Source organism: Pangasianodon hypophthalmus, chromosome 1, assembly GCF_027358585.1.
Source record: "Pangasianodon hypophthalmus isolate fPanHyp1 chromosome 1, fPanHyp1.pri, whole genome shotgun sequence".
NCBI lineage: Eukaryota > Metazoa > Chordata > Actinopteri > Siluriformes > Pangasiidae > Pangasianodon > Pangasianodon hypophthalmus.
Window position 1 is genome coordinate 27,466,594 of NC_069710.1, and position 21,002 is coordinate 27,487,595.

The 21,002-nt window shown below is 38.8% G+C and overlaps 2 protein-coding genes across 4 annotated transcripts in view; one reads left to right on the forward strand and one right to left on the reverse strand.

The window, feature by feature from the left end:
• The window catches only part of LOC113545413 (LYR motif-containing protein 4A), a 46,042-nt gene extending 30,353 nt beyond the window's left edge, over positions 1 to 15,689 (reverse strand). The window contains exons 1-2 of the mRNA XM_034304296.2: positions 15,546 to 15,689; positions 6,328 to 6,448 (exon numbers count right to left, since the gene is read on the reverse strand). Of these exons, the coding sequence (XP_034160187.1) occupies positions 6,328 to 6,448; positions 15,546 to 15,631 (207 nt within the window). The 5' untranslated portion in view covers positions 15,632 to 15,689. The remainder of the gene's footprint in view (positions 1 to 6,327; positions 6,449 to 15,545) is intronic.
• Positions 15,690 to 15,781: 92 nt separating this feature from the next.
• fars2 (phenylalanyl-tRNA synthetase 2, mitochondrial) overlaps positions 15,782 to 21,002 on the forward strand; it is a 133,600-nt gene continuing 128,379 nt past the window's right edge. The window contains exon 1 of one of the 3 annotated variants that reach the window (XM_053233991.1): positions 15,782 to 15,888. The gene's annotated coding sequence lies outside the window, so the exon portion shown is untranslated. The remainder of the gene's footprint in view (positions 15,889 to 21,002) is intronic. The other 2 variants (XM_053233985.1, XM_034304280.2) reach the window with 2 other exon arrangements.

The window sequence follows — 21,002 nt, forward strand, 5'->3', positions numbered from 1 at the left end:
GTCAGTGTTAACAGTGCTGATAAGCCATTCCTAATCATTTCATTTTTTCCCTTTATCCATTGCAAATCCATAACCCAAATCTGACTGGCCTCCCTCTGCCACTGGAGCACTGTGATCGATTAAATTTTTGTCTTTTTTATTACATGCCACTTTGTATTTATTCTGGTGTTCTTTAACTTTTGTTTTAACAGACACACACTCATACACTGCCAAGAAAAATATCTTAGATAAGATTATTAAGCATGTTTCTAGACAATTTTACTAATTTAAGCTTGAAATTGTTTAAGCTTGTTCTACTGGCAGATAATTTGATTGCTTCCAGATATACATGCAAAATTACCTGCTAATAAATTAGTAAAATGTCTAGAAATATGCTTAATAAACTTATTTTTTACTCTCCTCTCAGAATTAAAAATATTAGATATATTTGTCTACATTTCAGATATTTTCATTTGCTAAGATAAATTGCACTATATGACTATTTTTTTTAATCCTTTCAGAATCTCACAGCTCTTAGATCTTAACACCAACAATGAGACTGGATGTACGTAGAATGTATGATTGCATAAATCAAAACGGGTTAATGATTAGTCTACAGTTGTGCTTCTGGACAGTGACAGATCTTGGCCTTTCAGAAGACCTTGAGGGATATTTTTCCATAAAATGGGCCTATCCACTGGAAATCAAGATTAGTTGATTCTACTGTCACTCCTTGTTTAAACTGATGGGAAGTAATATGCCTAAGGCCTTCTGTCCAGCTGTTGAAGCCCTGACCAAGGAATAAACTCGTCTGGCTGTGTCTAACTCGACAGAAAACCCATTCTGATTGGCACATTCCTTCTGGCATTCCAAGATTTCATTTCCAAACAAAACTTAACAAGTACATCAGATTATTACAACAATACAACAGAAATGATGATTCTGAGAAATAAACTAATAAATAAAAGACATTTTGGTATCCAGAAATGTCTGAGGCTTCCCTTCGGCATAAAATTGATTTTTTAACAGGTAACATACATACCTACGCTGCTATAGTCCTTCAACTCTCCATGGCCAGATTTACAGCTGCTGCCACAAGTCAGACTCGCTGTGGCTTTAGGGAAATATACCACTGCTCCTCCACCGAGAGCAAGCAGCATAAATATGAATCAAAAAGGAGGACAGGCAAGACGATGTGAATCAATTAGACTTGGCTTGCTGCTGAAAGCTCAGATATGCACTTGTTTATCACGTGCTTCCACAGCTTCTAGAAAGAGCGCCTAAATAAAACAAATAAATACATTATTCTGGCCATTATTTCTCTCTATTCAGCTGTCTATCTATAAGTTGCAGTCAAAACTAATGAGAAATCGGTGCTGATAAACTTGTCAAAATAAAAAAAAATGGGTCAGATGAAAATATAGCGGAGCCTGATTGGAAACTGACATGAAATCCATTAGGGGCTCTATTTAGAGCAGCTTCCTGCAGAGATGCTTTGCTGTGGCATGGGCTGCTACCCGCGGCCACAGATTTTTAGACTCGTTATACTAACTAAAATGCATTGTGAAACAGCAGGAACATCAATATTGCAAAGACCACATTTATCCGAGGCTTTCCTGAAAAAGAAAAAAAAAAACAGGGAGAGGACTAAAGACATATGTGGACCTATATACAACTATTTACACAGTCCTGTGCAAAAGGATTAGGGACATGCAAAGATGCCTTCAAAAATAATGAAATTAAATGTTGCTACATTAAAAAAATACTATAAAGAGCAGTAAACAGTAAGAAATGAAACAAAGTCAATATATGGTGTGAGAACCCTTTGCTTTAAAAAAAAATTAGTAGTCTCAAGTACAATTTGTGTAGTTCTATAAGGAAATGAGCTGGTTTCCTTATAAAGTTTTACTGAGCATCTTGCAGAACCAGTCACAGTTCTTCTGGAGACTTTGACTGTCACACTTGCTTCTTATTTTTACAGCAAATCTAAAATGTTTTTGTACTGTCTTGATAATGCAGAAGTCAAAGTAAAATACAAATCTATAACAAAGTTTGTACTAAGGAAAAAATAGTGCCTAAGACTTTTGCCCCATAGTCTGTGTGTGTGTGTACATGTATATGTATGTGTGTGTGTGTGTGTGTGTGTGTGTGTGTGTGTGTGTGTGTGTGTGTGTGTATATATATATATATATATATATATATATATATATATATATATATATATATATATATATATATATATATGTGTATATTCTGTATATATACACACACACACATATACATATATATATCGAGAACGGTAAAACTGCTGTAAAACAGTAATTGCTTTATTAAAAGTGACCCTCTGTGGTTTTACTTTTTTGAATATACAGCCTATATTAAAGAATATCTGAAGAATATCATTTATTTAATGGTTTATAATTATATGTATTTTTATGCCCAAGGAACAGCAAATAAATATTTCTGAACATGCAATGTGCAAACTAACCTTGCCATTCCAAATAGCAAGTTGGCTAGTTAACTGTTAGAGTCTGCTACTTTTCCTAACTAAAGGGGGCCAAAAGAAGGAGGCCATCTGACTGACACTGCAAGCGGGCAAACACTTTGCCCTGCTTTATCCTGGTCAGGGTCCCTGGATTGTTCCTGAGCTTGGGTTACTCTCTGTGCGGAGTATCACATGCTCTCCCAGTGTGCCGGTTCTCTGATTCCACCCACCTCCCAAAAACAAGCCAGTGGTCAATTAGTGACTCTAAATTGCTCCTAGGAGTGAGTAAGTGTGTGAAAATGTGTGTACATGCTACACTGTGATGGACTGGCATCCCCTCCAGGGTGTATTCCCACCTAAAGCCCAGTGCACTGGGAATAGGCTTCAGGTTCACCATAACCCTAACCATAATAAAGTGGCAACTGAAGATGAATTAATTAATAAATTCAGTAATGTTTCAAACAAAACCGCCTAATAGGTTATAGACTAGATGCTGTGAGCAATTGTCTATCCAGTGACTATACCTTGCTTCAAAAATTTAATTTCAAAAAAGAAAAAATTGTGTGCAGGTGCAGAGAGCAAGTCATATTGCAACCTCTATGATTCTGAAGGTTATGGCTAGAGAAGTGTACAAATCATATCAGACTCCTGATGAGGTGAGCATCTGGGATTATGGCTTCTTTTAGATTAGAAATATTTTTCTACAGAAACATTGCTGAACAGAGCGCTCCATGTGTACACCGTAAGCTGAAAAACGCTTCTGCCTTCTCTTTGAAATTTCTAATTAGATTAGACATTAATCTAATTAGTTTAATTAACTCACTTTATAGCATGTCATCTAGCTGGCTACCTAGCTCACATTGATTTGTACAATACCATCAAACGTGCTAGTGAAATTGGTGTCCCTTCTTCCATTTCATCTTCATCTGACAAGCTTTCATATTTTAAGTAAAAAGTTGTATTACTGAAAAGTATCGTTTGCCACGTCCACTGATGATGTCGCTAATTCTACAGTTTCAAACTAGGAAGTGGAATTTTACATGGAAAACACAAACAAGTGGAGCGATACACAAAGTGAAACGTCCCAGTGCGGTTATAGGGAATATAGGCACTCTTGGAACGCCACTCGACCAATCAAATTAGTGGACAGGAACTAACTGTTTTATAAAAAAAAATGCTTAATGTTCACAAATTCACTGCTTTGTTCTCTGAGATTTATTTAAGAGTAGCCAAACCTGTCAACTGACACCATAACCATCGCTGAATTGCTAACATTAGCTTATCTCAAAGGCAAACATTTTCAGGGTACCACTTCCTCAAATCTCAGACGTGATTGGTCCAAAGCCATGATGCTGATTTTGTGACCTAACTAACCAACTCATGTAACACTTCATAAATCAGTTTTATTTTATTTATCAGTTTACAGAACTACAGAGAAAGTCTTACTTTGAAATGGAAAACTGTGACCTTCATGTTAACACATTTTATCCAAACACCAATTTATACTGTTGGAAATTAGCCATGCTATTGGAAGAAGGAGCCATTAAACGATCATATTTGCGACAGCGAGCACACACATACTGACATGTACACCTTTAACGAGAGCTGGAGGTATATTTGTGCCAATCTTGCCATGCCCTCTAAAGCACAGCGTGGGCGGAGGGTGGCATATGTACTGGCACGGTCAAGACACACAGCAGGACATGCATGTGTGTGTGAGAGGAGACAGAATGGACAAGTGTGAGGGAGGCAGAGGGTCCTGCTTCCCCCGGCAGTCTGAAATCACCGTGTCTGACTCAAAAGTTTCTGAAAGACAGCGGCGTTGCTTACTCTACTGCTGCGTTCTGACAACGGGAGCGTGTGCGCCACCTACACACACTCTCTCACACACGCATAAAGCCTCAACAGATGACAAGAACACACACAGAATACTCAGGACATCAGTCACTTGTAGTGATGGAACGCTTAGTCACTGCAACTTGTGCCTTCACATATGTGCACAGGAACCAGAGAGAATCAGTGTGACATTTAAGCATGACTGGGCAACGCTGGGTGAATTTCACACATGACCCAGACAAAGGCGAAAATACTATAACCTAAGACAGGGCTTCTCAAACTTTCTTTTAGCCAGGATTCCCTTTGACTTGAAAAAAATATATATAAAAAAAGCAATAAATAGTTAAAGAAAAAAATTAATAATAACACTACTACTACTGTTGCTGCTACTACGACTACTACTACTACTAATAATAACAACAATAATAACAGTGATGACAGTAAAGAATAAAACATTAGGGATAATATGCTTAGCCTAATTATGTTGCAGTTGATGTGTGTAAGGCGTAATGCTCTGCTTTGAACTAATAGGATATATGGGTATGGGTCTTTTTATTCTTAAGCTTATAATGCTCTCAGGTTCTAATCTTTCCTTCTCTGTCCCCTGGTTGTGTCATTAATGTAAGAAAAAACATGTTTAATATAATTAGTGTCATCAATTATTTTAGTTTCAGGGCCAATCTGAGAAAAGCTACTAAACTACTTCAACAAACAGTGGTTTGCGTGTGTGTGTGTGTGTGTTTGTGCATGCGTGTGTGTTATTAGGCTATTCAATGTGACTACAGGCCTACAGGTCAGGTTAGGACAGATAGGTTTTGTATACAAGTAGTAAGCAGAAATGATTTTGAAATAATTGCACAGTCATACATAAGAGATATAGCACAAAAATGGAGACTAAAAAAATAACTGATGAGAATCGCTAGGCCAAAAAGGAATGACTTCCTTATAAGGATGTAGTTATTTACTGGAGATGTTACGTTGTTAAGTAGACAGAATTAATAAAGTGCAACTTATACTGCAGAAACAGCAAAAATTTAACCCCTGCATAGAGAGCAAAAAAAATGCAACCAGATGGTGTTTTTCCAGAGACGAGGGAGCTGGGCTTTGGTGAGAAGAAGCTGCCCTTCAGTACAAAAATAATAAATTAAAGGGACACAAAGGAGGTAAAACAACCTTCAGTGTTTCATATGTCTTTTTAAGTCCTGCTCGACATGCTTGTATTATGTGTCATAATATATCAGTACCTTATTCTTACTCTATTATTCTGTCATTTTTAAGCTACTGAGCCATATCGTTTTTGACCCTCAGTCAGGTCAAACTTTTCAACTTTTATATTTTAATACTTCTAAGCAACATATAAAACTACTCACATATTAATTGGAATGTAAATAACTTATTTATAACTCGTTTTTGACAGAAAGGTCAGACAGAACTTTATTATCCCAAATTGTCAATCTACAAAGCAAGAACTTTTTCCCGGAGGCTAATTTCATGACCTTTCGAGAGGAAAATTTTTTTTGGCAAATTAAGCACTTCCAAAAATATTCAGAGCCTGTGGGGAACCCGCCTATAAAACTGAAGCTTCGGTAATACAGCAGACCAAACTTTCACAACAGCTTCACTGAGGACATAGAGATGAGAGATGAGAAAGACACGAACGTGGTGTAAAAAGTATAAGCCTTAGACCTGATTGGGCTGGTTAAAAAGGACAAAAAGGCTGACAGCAATCCCCCTCCCTGAGCACACAGCCCCTATTCTGAATGGAAGCCTGCCAGGGGGACAGGTGGGACCCAGCAGTTTCTCATCAATATGTTTCTGAAACAACAGCAGCAGCCGTGCTAGCTGCTGTTATATCTCTTCAGAGGATAGAGGGATTTAGAAGGATTTAGAGAGCGAGAGAGAGCAAGAGAGAGAGCGAGAGAGAGCAACAGAGCTTTTTGACAGCCTGTACTGTGTTGCTTGTGTGTGTGTTTTTATTCATCTTTTTTTTTTTTTTTTTTTTTTTTTTTTAAATAGGGAGGTGGTACCTGTCTCTGGATGATGGCCAGATTGTCACATGCTTTGCTCAACAGCTGCTCCAGAACTTTTGGGTCCTCCACATTCCGGTTCTCTCTGAACGCATCACGTACCTTTCGCAGGGCGTATGTCCTGAAAAAGAGACGAGACACACAAGCTGCAAATCAGCACTCAGCACAGGCCCATGGGAGCGACAGTTTCAGCCAAAAACACTAACGTAACTAACAGTGAAGGAAATCTGGCGGGGACCAATTAGCATGAACACATTAGCATAATGCTGTCTCTACTAGCTTGTATTCGTAATGTGCAAATTCAGTTAAAACAAAACCAAGTGTTCACACAGCTGTAAGCAAGAAGTCGAAAATCTCATTTCTCAGTCCTGATAGTGTGGCTGGAACGCAGACTCTTTCTTCTTAGCGTGTGGTATTCCTGCGTGGACATTACACTTTGCTCCAGTCAGCTAGCTTGAGAGGAATGTAGCGTCTTTTCAGAGGCTGTTACTATAACACAAGTCACTACATTGACTTCAAGGGCTTCCAGATGAGATGAGACAAAAATGTGCAAGAGGATTGTGGGAAATTAGTTCAGACCTGCTTTCCTGTCGCATACCACTGGTCATTAGAGACAGAGCTGTGTATGGTGAGCACGGAGTAGGCAAGACACAACAAATACAATCTTTACTGCCGTTATACTTATACACATGAGCAGTACAGAATTTTCTTTCCAGATCCTGATGTAAAAGATGCAGTTAGAGCACAGGGTCAGCCAGGATCTGAACTCTCACATGTCTGAGCAGTAGCCCAAAGCTTTAACCACTGAGACACCGCTGGCCTTTAGATAGTGTATGTAGTGGCCTTTAGAAAATGTATTCCTGTCTCCAGCATTTTCAAGTTATTGCACATAATTTTGCATTAAACAGAAGCCTCGAATGCCACAATCAAAGCTGGAGTGCCTCATTTCCAGCCATGACGAAGAAAGCGACATTCAGCAGCAAGAGCGACAGCCTCCTCACATCGTGAATGAGGAGAAAGAGAAATAAAGGAGGGAAAAAATAAGGAGGGGTAGGGGCAAGAGAGAGTGACAGAGTGAAAGAGAGAGAGACGAGAGACAGATGGTAGGCTTAATAGGTTAACAGGAAAGAAAGCAAGAGTGCACATGTCCAAACACACACACAGATTGCAAATCTCATCTGCCGAGAAAAGAAAAAACTCTACAGATGACAGATGCAAAACTGGGATTTGAGAAGAAGAAGAAGAAAAAAAAAAAAACGCAGCAGTTTGCCGGATAAAAAGCGAGTCATCCTGAACTCGCTCATGGCCTGTCTGACAGGCAGTTCAAAGCTAAATGAAAATAAGCCAAGGGCTTTGAAGCAGTCATCATGTGCATTTGTAAGGTCTGAAGTTCACCCAGTGCCAGCTCTAATGCAAAACAGATCTGTGTCACAGTCCACAACACTAAATGTTGACCTAATTCTCTGTCAACATATCTGAAGCATGTCTAATTTGCTCAATCAGTAAATAAAATTTATTAAATGATTTATCCTTGTCCAGGTTGTGGTCGATTCGTTCTATTCTATTCTATTCCATCCAAGGCCATCACACCCATGCACACACCTAGGAGCATTAAAGCAGTCAGTCCACCTACTGACACATTTCTGGGAGGTGGGAGGAAGCTGGGGAACCTGGAGGAAACAGGTAGAACGTGTGTAACTCCGTGCAGAGAGTAGCCTGAGCTCAGGATCCAACCTGGAGCTGTGAGTCAGCAACGCTACCCACCGTGCCACCCAAATAATCAGCGAAACTCAATTACTAAGTGCAATAATTCTCATAAGCTTTCAAATATTTATTTAGAAATTTAGAAAAATATATATTATTAAAATAGTACAGACCCAAATGAGTTATGAAGCCACTTTTGCTAGTTCATAAAACTAAAATCATTTACAGTCGTTTCACAAAATTCAACACATTAAATTTAACATTTAAAGGTTAAATGTAAACTTTTTTTAACTAAGTGATTCAGTGAATCAGTGTTTAAGGGTGAATTTATCTGACTGAGCAGAGAGGTCAAACAGTCATTGCACACGTTTTGCCACATTCTTTTAGGAAACCTGAAAAATCTGGGTTAATATTTAACATGTGACAGGCAAGGGTTATTACATCATAAAATATGCAAATACGCAAATACAGGTGTGTGTGGAGGGGGCTATATTGTGTTGGGAATTTCTTGATGAACTTTAACATAAGGAATTCCTCCCTCTCAGTGTGCAGTGCTTGTTCTGGCGTGATGCTCGCTGAGCTCCTATTTTGTTTTATTCTCCCTCTATACTACTGACTATATTTAGTCTTGTCTCCGCCCACAGTTTTGTCATTGGTTTATTTCTCTATTGCGTCTCTAATCACATTCAGGTGTTTCATTCTTTACTGATTTGTTGTTGCATACCCTTGTGGGTCTGTAAACCTGACTCACACCCAAGTTTTCATCTCGCCTGTTGTTCTATTGACTCGACTTGGTTTACAAGTCTAGCCTAATTTTGAGCTTTGGTTCTTGTTTTGATTTAATAAGCACCTCTGTACATGGATCCACACCTACCTGCTGTGTCAGAATTTTTTACAGTAAAAGTGGAGGTGTATTTCTGTGCATCTTTCTCTCGCCAAATATAGGACTGTCAGAGCATTTTATTACTCAACAGACAAATTTTGGGTCTTTTTTAAAATCTAATCCGGTACGACCCTGACTAGCATTTCATGCCATGTGTCTTCTTAGTCCATGCCACAGTCGTTCATCATCAGCGTAGGAATTCATCCTGATTCATCGCCTGCAGTGACGAGTAACTCCTTCCTCAAACAATGAGATAATCAGTCTTCCAAAGAGCCTGGCTTCAGGACCAGCAACATGTGACTGACACATAAACAGCATCGTGTGCTCTTTGAAAACTGACCTACAGACTTATTAGTCACCAAACCAAATTACAGGAAGTATGTTCAGCTCTCTAACAAACAGATTTGACATTTTCTACACACACTGAACAGCTGAGGGGTGATGATGAACATGAAGTGAATCACATACATGGAATAAATAGAAAAAGCTGCTATCACACTGCTTATCTGTTTACCTCTAACATGTACAACGGCGTAACCCATGAACAGTTACACACATACACACAGACACACACACACAATTAATTCCCTACACGTGCAGGGCAGTGGCCTGACGAACAGGACACGAGGTTCATCAGTGTGTAAAGTGATACCAATTAAAGCTCCTTAATATTTAATGAGAACTTCAGTAGGAAACACATGAGGCATGTATTATTAATGAGACAGATTCTAGCCATTGACAGATTTCAAAGGCTAAATAAGCTGAGTCGGGTCAAAAGGACTGTAGTAGGTGCCAATGTCATTAAAGAAGAAATAGAGGAGTTGGAGAGGAGAACTGACATGAGGGAGACGAGGAGGTGAGAAAAGAGCGAAGGGGAGACTTCCAAGATGTTTCCCCTTGTACAAAAAGAAATTAAATACAACCAGCCATACTTATTTGAGCCATGCTTTTGCCAATTTGTTTGTTTGTTTGTTTACTTAATGACTGATTGATTGATGAGATTATAGTGATATATGTCTATGACCAGGATTGACATAACTGTGTGTAATTATAACATGAGAAGAGGAGAGGTGAAGAAAAGAAAGAAGATGGGAGAAGAGTGTAGAAAAGAGAGGAGAAAGAAGATGAGGAAACAAGAGGAGAAAAAAAGAAGAGAGGAGAGAAGAAGAAGGAGAAGTAATAAGAATGAAGAAGGAGAGGAGAGGAGAGGAGAGGAATGGAGAAGAGAGAGGGCAGAAGAAGATAAGAGAGGAGAGGGTAGAAGAAGAGAAGAGAGGAGAGGGGTAGAGAAGAGAAGAAAGGAGAGAATAGAGTAGAAGAAGTGAGGAGAGGAGAGAAGAGAGAAGACTATAGAATAAGAGAAGTGAGGAGAGATGGGAAGATAGAAGAAGAGAAGAGAGGGGAAAAGACAAGAGATGAACATAGGATAGGATAGGATAGGATAGGATAGGAGATGAGATGAGATGAGACGAGATGAGACGAGATGAGACGAGATGAGAGAAGAGAGGAAAGGAGATGAGAGCAGAGAAGAGAGGAGAGATGTGTTCTCTAATACATAGGAGGTCACATTCCCAGACTGCAACTTGGCACAAATACCTTCAGACTTCAACATGACTACACAGAGGGATCATGGAGAAAAACAGCAGGGAACAAATAGAAGTTTAAACTCAATTAAGATCACTGAACTCATTAAGGCCTCATATGACAGATAAATGGAAAAGGCTGACTGACTAAATGAAGGGGACAAATGGAGAAGGGCAATGAGAATCACCATACTGCTGTTTCAGCTCCCAGAGGGGACAGCAGAGGACTCCAGGTCCTAATGTCCTTCTCCATCTTCTGTCCCATGCCATATGCAGCCTTTATCACAGTGCAGTGCAATATGGCTGCCTGATGTTCCTTTCCCCCAAGCTGCACTCTCAATCACCTAATGTGGGATTAATACACACTCGTTCTCTATCAATACTTACAACACGTTTATATTCGGATTGGCCTCTTGTCAGTCATTTTACAGATGCCCCAACACCCCTTCACATCCTCATACTGTAAATAATTAAGAGGAGTATTTTGCATGATTTGGGGGCGGAGCTTTGTGTACATGGGTGAAAATGGGGGGGGCTCCGTGTGTAAAAATTCATTCAAATCTTATTTTTAAAAACTCCACCCGTTTAACCGACCTATTTTTCCCAAATCTTACCTAATGCACCTTTAAAACAAAATTGTTACACACACCCTTGGTGTAATGTTCAAACAAAACCTGCCTCTTTATTGCCGATTTCCAAAGTATAAAACCGTGTAGGTGTGTTCTGTAGGGAGAATTTCCATCCTGATCACTTATTTAGGCAGCTCAGGCAACCCGAGTACAGAGCCACACGGCTCAGTTAGATTTAAAAGAGAGAGGAGGGTTTTACGTAAGAGCTGCCCTACTTCCATGATTCAGCACTATATGTAACATCAGTGAAGCCCATCCTTCTCCCCAGAGTCTCTCCATCTCTGTTTACGTCTCAGTCGCGTCTCTGAAGATCAGTCGTCTTCTTAACCTGAAACAGAATTCAAAAACCTCTCTCTCTCGCTTTCCATCTGTTACGTATCTCCTTCTGTCTCCCATTCACACCGTCTCTCCTTTTTACGCTACCACTGCATCATAACTCTCTCTCTCACACACACAGCATCTATCTCTCCTTAGAAATCTAAGATATTCTGTTCACGTCCTCTGCCGGCTGATGCTTGAGGCTCTAAGCATGAAGGTAAACAGCCCATCATCTGAAGGTATATCACGCTCTCCAATGGCTCCTCGAAACCTGTTATTTCCACCCAGTGAATAATGGCTCTGAATAATTTAGCAGATTTTACTACACAATGCGCCGGCATTGAGAGCAGAGCGAGCCCACAGCGGGTTTCATCTCCTGGAGTACAGTAAAAGCCCAATGTGCATACAGACACTTCAGCAAAATGAAAATACACTTCAAATAAACAGATCTGAAGATTCATGAGGAAAAGTTCAGTTTTATAAAATCCTGTTGATACCCTCCTTTTTCCCCCCACTGAAAAGGTGAAGGAAAAAAGTGCCTTTTTTAAAATAAACTTTAAGAACCGTTACATAATCAGATGGGGTGATCCATAATGCATGGCATAGAAATAATAACAACCACGGAGGACTTTATGAGTTTTACCACTGGCTTTGAGAATATTTTATCATCCAATGTCAAATCCTTCAGTCTCTATACACAGCACACAGAGATCACAATTAGTTTTAAGTTACAGAGAGCCTGAAATATTTTGTACACTTTTCTGGCCACAAGGTTCAGAATCTTCAAGGTTGCAAACTGACTGGCTCTCAGCATTTTCAGGCGCTGTTTTCAGTAGAAAAATTAAGTTTTGATGGTGGATTTTTAAGTCAATAAAAGAAACAGCACCTTTTCTATATAATCCTTTTACACATTGGTTGTTTAATATTATTTGTAAAGTGTTTGATTTTACGCTTTGTTTTAGTCCGATTTAGTTTTTAGGTTGAAATGTTCTTCCCTTTTTTCTCCTCTTTCAGCTGAAAACCAAAAGTACCACTGCTGACCATTTTCAGCCCACCATTTACGGTACCATCTCTAATAATTACAGAAAACTGAGGCTAAATATATACTTGAGTAATGTTAGCTGCATATTGAACTCATTCTCCATTTACAGTCTAGTAGAGAGGATGTGAAATGTGGGGAAGGGGGTGGGGTTCTAGGAGGGGTCAGTTGATATTGAAGAGTACAAAACACCTGCGCAAAACACGGCAATTTGGTCGTCTGCCTTTTTTTTTAACTGAAGAGAAAAATTTGAGGTATTTTTGAGTGAAATCTCATAGTACATTCACTCAAGCACTTACCCAGAGAGACTTACAGAAGTGCAAGGGCATTACATTTTTACCCTTTTATTATCTTTTATACCACTGAGCAGTTGAGGGTTAAGGGCCTTGCTCAAGGTTCCACCAGGGACAGCTTGGCAGGGCCAGGATTTGAACTCATGACATTCCCATCGGTAGTCCAATGCCTTAACCTCTGAGCTACCTATTGCCCTACCAGCGCACTCAAATGTTAAACTGTGGTGCTCCTAGGCATGGAGGACATTGTGGCAGTGTAAGATCATGCAGGGATGATAAACTCATATCACACAAGCCTATCACATAGTATCATGTGGTATTGGAGGTTGGTATCAAAACACTAGTATTAGCTAGTAAATTACCTGAGATCAGATTTGGTATTGATGCATTCCTATCAAAAATAATTTGAGAAACTCCTCGACACTCTTCATGTCTTATTTTAATTTCAGTCATGCTTACTTCAGTATATTTAGTTGCTGAAGTTGTTGTCACGTCAATGTACTGTAATAATCAAATAATCTATAATCCAATAAAATATACTATTCTAGAACTCAGAAAAATATCCCCATTTTTTTAAACCAAATTTGCCCTTTTCTCGATCAGATCAATGAGCATTTCCGAACCGGACTAAGCAGTGTAAACTGGATTAAAACATGTCAATATTATTTCAGATTAGGCTCACATTACTGTACAAGATACCTTTGTTTTACTCACAGCTCGCTATGTTTGCTTTGCTCCACACATAAAAATCCCATTCCCACAGGTCGAAATATGACCAACACTTCCCACGTTCCTGCTGCTGAACATCGATACGGGCTATTTGCCAACCACAACATGCTGCTTCAGCAGTTATCATCTGCAGGAACACACATTGGATGGAGACTCAGTTTTATGCACACAGAGCAGCACTGCACACAGTAATAAAAACCCAATCACCTGCCGCGACAGACTATTTCATAAGCCACAGGTTATACAGAGCCATCTCTGCCTCAGCATGTTCATCTCTCGTCCCTCTACAGCTCTGATTAATCGTCTTCTCCATGAGAATCTCTACAAACAGCAGCTAGTTTGAATTCTCACCATGCTCATGCTGTGTGTGTGGAGTAGTTAATTGCTGGTTCCCTCAATTTGGACGGTTTTGTGTTCCAGAGACCGTCTGAGTGTCAACTTAGTGGAAAACATGAGAATGGGTTTTTAAACACTCGAGATAAAAATGAAACAGCACTCACCAGCAAGACAATGAATTCAAGAACTAATTCAACATTCGAGATTCTGCATGACTTTGCTTGCAGGGCACTTGATGTTAATTTAAATCCTATCTGGTTGTTTTTCAAAAAATATCTATCTACAACCAACATGCTGTAACATGAACAGATCAACTCTCATTTATGCCAAATACAGATCTGAGGCTAGCTTTTAAGTTCAGCTCTACTGAAAGTCATCCGTTCAAATTTTCAATTACCAGCCACCATCAGTCTCCAAAAAGAAGACTACTTAGAAATAGAGTCCATATCAATTACACCTTTTCTCAATTATTGATACAGTACTCTTATTAGAGGTCTATTGGTTTCGTTTCTGACATCCTCTTATTACCTAAGCTGATTCTCTGCAAGCTTTTGTTTGCAAAGATGAGTGAAACATCTGCACTTGTGACTCTCTTTCTGCTGTTGTGGAAGGTCCCACATGGACACCCTAAAGAATTGCATTTCCTAAAAAGTTTATACTCAAATCTAATCCATGCTTCAGTGGATAATCTCACCTGGATACTGTAGAACTGCTGCTAAAATGATAAAGACTCACGCAGAACATCCGTTTAACACACTTAGTACTGTTTGTCTTTACTCTTCTATTCCTGCATTCCGTAATGATTTCTAATCCCACTATCCGTTATCACTCAGAAGAAGATCAGGGTTTACGGACTTGCTCAGGGTTTAGGGATCTAAATCTACAGTTGGATTTCCGTAAAGCTGCTCTGTGAAAATGTGTATTGTTAAAAGCACTATACAAACAATATATAAAATGCCACAAACAAATGCCACAAACAAAGTCAGGGACTAACATTGGAAATGAACTAAATCCAAGGTGATACTGAGCCAGTGTTTTAATTTGGAAGCAGGCATTAGATTGGTGCATCCTTATTAAGAAAACACCATGAATATCTATGCAAATATGATTAACATACAGGATGGGTGATAAACAGACCACTGCATTTGTTAAAATGAGAAAAGAAGTAATAGATACAGCTCTTGTGTATTAGTGTATTAGCATATTTGATCCACAAGCTCAAAACTCCAGAGGTTTTGACAAATATGGCATGGATTTCACAGCAAACAACCCCATGCTGTTTGTACAGTTGTATGATGGCTTGTACGTACACCAGTTCAGCTCATGAAACATCTAAAACAAAACTGATTACAGATTTACAATGTTCAGCTTTTCTAACCTGCAGACTACCAGTCACTGTCACGTGACCTTACAGCATACCGGTTACATCACAACATGAGCGTGCATTACAAACAACGGGATTCAAAATGTCAGGGAATTTCACTGTTTTCAGTAACACAGATGAAATCCCTCGGATAAATGATGAAATCTCTCCTAATCACCCCGTTGCCTTGACTACTAACTACTTTATTTCGCTAAGAGCTTCATACTCTTATCCATTTCGTTTACCAAGTGATCGCGTGCTATGTGTTTGTGCACAGAACGACATTTATTTAATTACCTGTTACTACAGCAGAAATACTGTTGTGCAGTTTGTACCATTACCTGTAGTTGTACGCAGGAAATTTTTTGCTTTCCCTCAAAAGCATCCGATACAGCGCTAACACCTGCGTTCTGCTGGGCGCCGCCATCTTCTCTCACTGTCAAATCAGGACCCCGGAGAGCCTTCTAACGGAGTGCCTGAGCTAAATGTTTCAGGCTTTATCTAAGTTTATTACATGAGTTTACTATAAAAGGTAATACCTTTTTAAAATGTGATATTTATAATCATAGTTTAAAATTTAAATGCATACTTAGATTAACAAAATCTTAACCAAGAAAACGTTCATAATATAGTTCAGGCGAATGACTGGATCTCTCAAAAACATACCGCTCGACCCTGCAAGAGGTGAGTGCCTAAGATTCGTAACCAGAGCTTGAAGATGGAGTTTAAAGTATTTTATAAAACTTACATTAACAAAAGATGGTATCAGTAGTGCTGTGGTGATCCAATGCATTACTGTTTGCTTTATTGTTGGGCAAAAGCGTGTGTGTTTCCTACATGCTCTTTTGCTATTTACCTCCATTGATTACTACCATGCTTAGAGATATTAGTGCACTACACACCTGGCATTAGACACCCTATGTAGTGAACTTATATATAGAGTGCAGATCCATTTAAGTATTACTCAGCAACTTTCAGTTAATGAAGTTGTTGTGGCAACATATTCACACTCAGTGGCCATTTTACACCATTAAGTTTGGTAAAATTAATAAGTCTGGTATGAGTGGATCAGGCACAGCAGTGGTGCTGAGGTTTTAAAACTCTGTCTTCTTACTGCCAACTTTTACTGTTTTCCTCTATTTATATACTTTCATATATAGTTACTGTGAAACCAGCACACTTGTCATTATTTTTAATGCAAACCTTTTAAAAGAGAATAGTGGTGTAAGTATTTTTGTGATTGTAGTCTGTTGTACTTGTTCTGATTGATATGGTGGGAAAACATGGGACGAATTCTTAACTCGATTGAATGTGCAATTAGACATCTAAACAAATGCGCTGGTAAAATTTGAAGTTAGCACCACATTGTTGTTTATAAAATTCTTGAGTGTAAAATCTCTTTTTCTTTTTACTTGAAGTATAAATGTAAAAGTACACAAAGTCTGCCTGCAATCACACACTAATTTTAGTTACTGATGATAAATTATTGCCTCTTTCACGAAGAAACCAAGGAACATGGGAAAACAGTAGCTAAGGCTAAAACAGCAGCTTAAATCCTAATCTCTCACATGTTAGCTAGCATGAAAATAGCTCCATGCAACTATACAAACTAGTTTAATGAAGTGCCTCGTTGTTTTGAATGATTTTATTTTTAATTTATATGAAACAACACTGTTTTACACAGAATTTACCTCATGAGAAACATTGGAAAACAGTAGCTAAGGCTAAAACAATGGCTAAATCCTAATCTCTCACATGTTAGCTAGCATGAAATTAACTCCATGCAACTATACAAACTAGTATAATGAAATGCCTTGTTTGTTTTGAAGGATTTTATTTCGAATTTCAATGAAACAACACTGTTTTACACAGATTTGGCTTCATGGGAAACTCTGTGAAAATCTTCACAGATTTTGCCTCATTAACATTGAGGTTAGCAAGCTATCAAACCTTTGCCTTAACCCCCACGTAAAGTACCTCATAAATTAAAAATACACATGTTTGGAGAGTTTTTAACCTGTCTGTTAGCCTTGTTGTCTATTTTGACACATCATTGCACAACTAACCAGTATTTTTCTCCAGAAAATCTCGTGCGACCTTCAAATATCAGTTCAAGTCAATAAGCGGAATATGGACAGTTAATGTGTGCAGGAAGTGACATTACTAATGCCTACCTCTTCCCAATGAGGCATATGTTTTATTTTAAGGTTTTTTTTAAAACCCTTTTTCCTTTTGTTTACTAGCTCAGTCTTCCACCCAGAAGGCAGATTAATGACAGCTATATTATATAAGGACTTTAGTCAAACTTGAAGTCGGCATCACATGTACAAAGCTGTCCCTCAATTCAAGTCACCAACAAGTGTTTCATGAAAGCTTGAAGAACATAACATACAGAGCTCCTGTTGAGACTGGTGTGACTGGGGAGAACATTTTTGTAGTTATTTTAGTAATTAATTCATTCATTCCTCTTTATTTATCCTGGTCAGGGCCATGGTGGATCTGGAAACTATCCTGGGAACACTGGCGTGAGATGGGAATGCACAATGGATGGGACACTAGTGTATCATAGACCACAATACACTCCATATTCACATCTAGGGGCAGTTTAGTGTAGCCAGTTCAGCATTTTTGGGAGGTGGGAGGAAACTGGAGAACCTGGTGGAAACCCATACAGACACATGGGCACAGGATAAGCAGGATCGAATCGCCAACCCTGGAGCTGTGATGAAACCATATTACCCACATGCCATCCCTATTGTAGTCATTTTGTACAAGAATACTGTAGAAGTGGTGGCTCAGTGGTTAATACTGTTGACTACTGATTACGAAATTTTATGTTTCAGCAATTTTATGCTGAGTTCAAGACCCTTAACCCTCTGCTCAGTTGTATCCCGTCCCAATTGTAAGTCACTTGAAATGACTTACAATTGTCCATAAATGAGCAAATGTTAAAAAATGTTAACCATGACAAAAGGTTAGATGACTCTTGAGATATGAAAGTTTAATATTGAAACATGCCTATTAGCTTCACCGGATGTCTCACTGGATGTCCCGTGCCCATTTTAGAATAATTTAGAATTAGCATACACACTAATTCTCTCTTAATCATTCCATTTTTTTCCACTACACTCTTTTTCCAGATGAGGCCAAGCCCCATCAGCTTTATGAAAAACACAGTCCTGCTTTTTTTTTCTCTGTCCCGTGAGCAATGTGTCTCTTTCCCAATGCTGCTCAATGAATGGATTGTGCTTTGACCTGCAGAGATCGATGTCGTGTTCATGATACATGATTGTGATGAGATGTGCTCAGTGAGATGGAGGCGGAGAGATTTAAAGGCTGCATTCTCTTCGGCTCTAGCTGGAGAAAGGTCACAGACGCGTCCTGTTTGCAGATGTGCTGCCTTTGACTGGAAAGGTCAGGAGCAGCGGTGGGTCGGAGCAGTGAGCTGTGAAAGAGGTCAATAGATCCAATTGATTGCTCATTTAGAGGCCCAATTAGCAGGAGAGATGACGACCCGAGTTAAGATGTCAGAGATGAGGAAAAAGCACACTTGATATATGATGATTGATAATGCCAGGTGGAGACAGTTTGTTTGTTTTTTTCCTGACACATGGTTATTCTGTCATGTTAGTTTTAGTTGGATCAAGAGAAAAATAATAAAAAATGACTTCACATGTGTGCATCAATATGATGCATATGAGGGCTAGGCAGAACAGTCTATGATTTAGACCCTGATATCAGTCTCTGATATCACTTTTTGTCCATTCTAAAAAGGCGACCCAGTTTGCCCAGGAGGAGAAAATAAAACACATTTTTGTACAGATTGTACAGTTTAATGGTAATTAGGTTCTGCAGGGATGGCTTCTGCTCATGTTCTGTTTTTGTAAGAGTTGTATTATGTATAAGCAATATGTTCTGTTTAAAACAAGTTCTTGTCTGGTTTAACTTTATTTGGCAGAGCATCACAATTTTTTTTTCATTAAACAGAGATTCAGAGCCTAAAAAAAGGGTAACATGGCATTCCACAAGGTTCTGTGTTAGGACCATTGTTGTTCTGCCTTTATATTAAACATGTAATGCATAGAAATTACATATGCTGATGATGCACAGTTATAATTATTAGCTTGATTAGATTCAGCAGCATGGCTGCATAAAATGGAAGACTAAATGAAATATATAGAAGTTGATAAAAATGGATAAATAGAAATGTCCTTCTTCTAAATTATTCTCCTAACGCATAAATCACGATATGTACTAAGTCAGCCAGCAGTAAGGTTTCTGATTGTATCCTAGAGCTTGTCAGGTATTCTCTTCTCGAAAACCAAAACCTACATATGAGATAAGCGGCAATGGTGATAGATTATTTTTAAAAATAAATGAATGATGGCCAATTTAATTTTTTTTTTCAAGAGTGCACTTGGCTGGCCTTTTGAATCTCTTGATTTCATTGCCTTATTTGCGGAATTATAAGGAAGTATAGTATTTTGTAAAAATAACACCAACATGACTTATGAACAGATTCATGTTATTTTTTCACAAATGCCACACTCTTAAAACACTTCTTATTGCATAATCTCTTAGCATCATTGTCACACACTGCTGTCATCTCTGATAGCTCTAACCTGTATTTTGAAATTTTTTAACAAAAGGCTTTTATGTTACAACAACATATACAGCTGTTAATATACAATGCCATATAATGCAATCTATCTACCTCCGTTTTGAGAAAATGATATTTTGGAGCCAGTGAAGTGTGGCTTATAAGGGATATGGATTATTATGGCAGTGAGTGGAGGGGCAGTTGACCCACGTCTCCTGACTATAGCGTCAGTGTTGTCTCAGTTTGTTGTTTGAGAGTGGGTGTGTGCGGATGAGGGGAGAGGATGAGCAGTCAAGCATGAAAGCCACTTATTGATTTCCAATGCCATCCTTGTTACGAGGATGTAGGTGCGATTTGTCTCGCAGTTAGTGAGGCATTAAGTCCAAAATAAAGTGCTGCTATTAAGTGACACAGATGACATGCAGAATTGGAGTGAAAAGACTCTTTCTTTAAAAATGGAAAAAGTATGTTCTTAGGATTAGATAGTTCAGCTTAAAGCCCTAAATATACCATTAAGTTATTAGATTATTCTTTATTTTTATATTATACTGAGCTAATTAAACACATGACCTTTTCCCCCAAAGATTTTGATCCATGTTGACATGATTGAATCACCTAATTGTTGCAGTTTTTTTTTTTTTTTTAGCTGCACACTGGTCCTTCAAATCTTGTGTTCTACCACATCCCAAAAGGTGCAGTGTTGGATTCAGATCTGGTGACTGGGGAGGCCTCTGAAGTACACTGAGCTCATTGTCATGTTCAAGGAACCAGTTGGGCTGGTAGTTAAACGGTTAAGTTGTGGCCATAAAGCAATGCATGTGGTCAGCAGGAATACTCAAATTGACTGTGGTATTCAAACAATGCTCAACTGGTATTAATGGGTCTAATGTGTGCCAAGAAAACATTCCCACACCATTGCACCTCCACCACCAGCCTAAACTGTTGACACAAGGCAGGTTGGGTCCAGGGATTCATGCTGTTGACACCAAATTCTGACCCTCACATCGGCACGTTGCAGCAGAAGTTGAGATTCATCAGTCCAGGCTAAGTTTTTCAAATCTTCAGCTGTCTGGTTCGCTGAACCTTTGCCCACTGTAGCCTCAATTTCCTGGTCTTCTGCTGTTGTAGCCCATCCACTAACTACTAACACTGTCTAATATCAACTTTAAGACAAAACTAGGCTTACAGTAACTTTCTC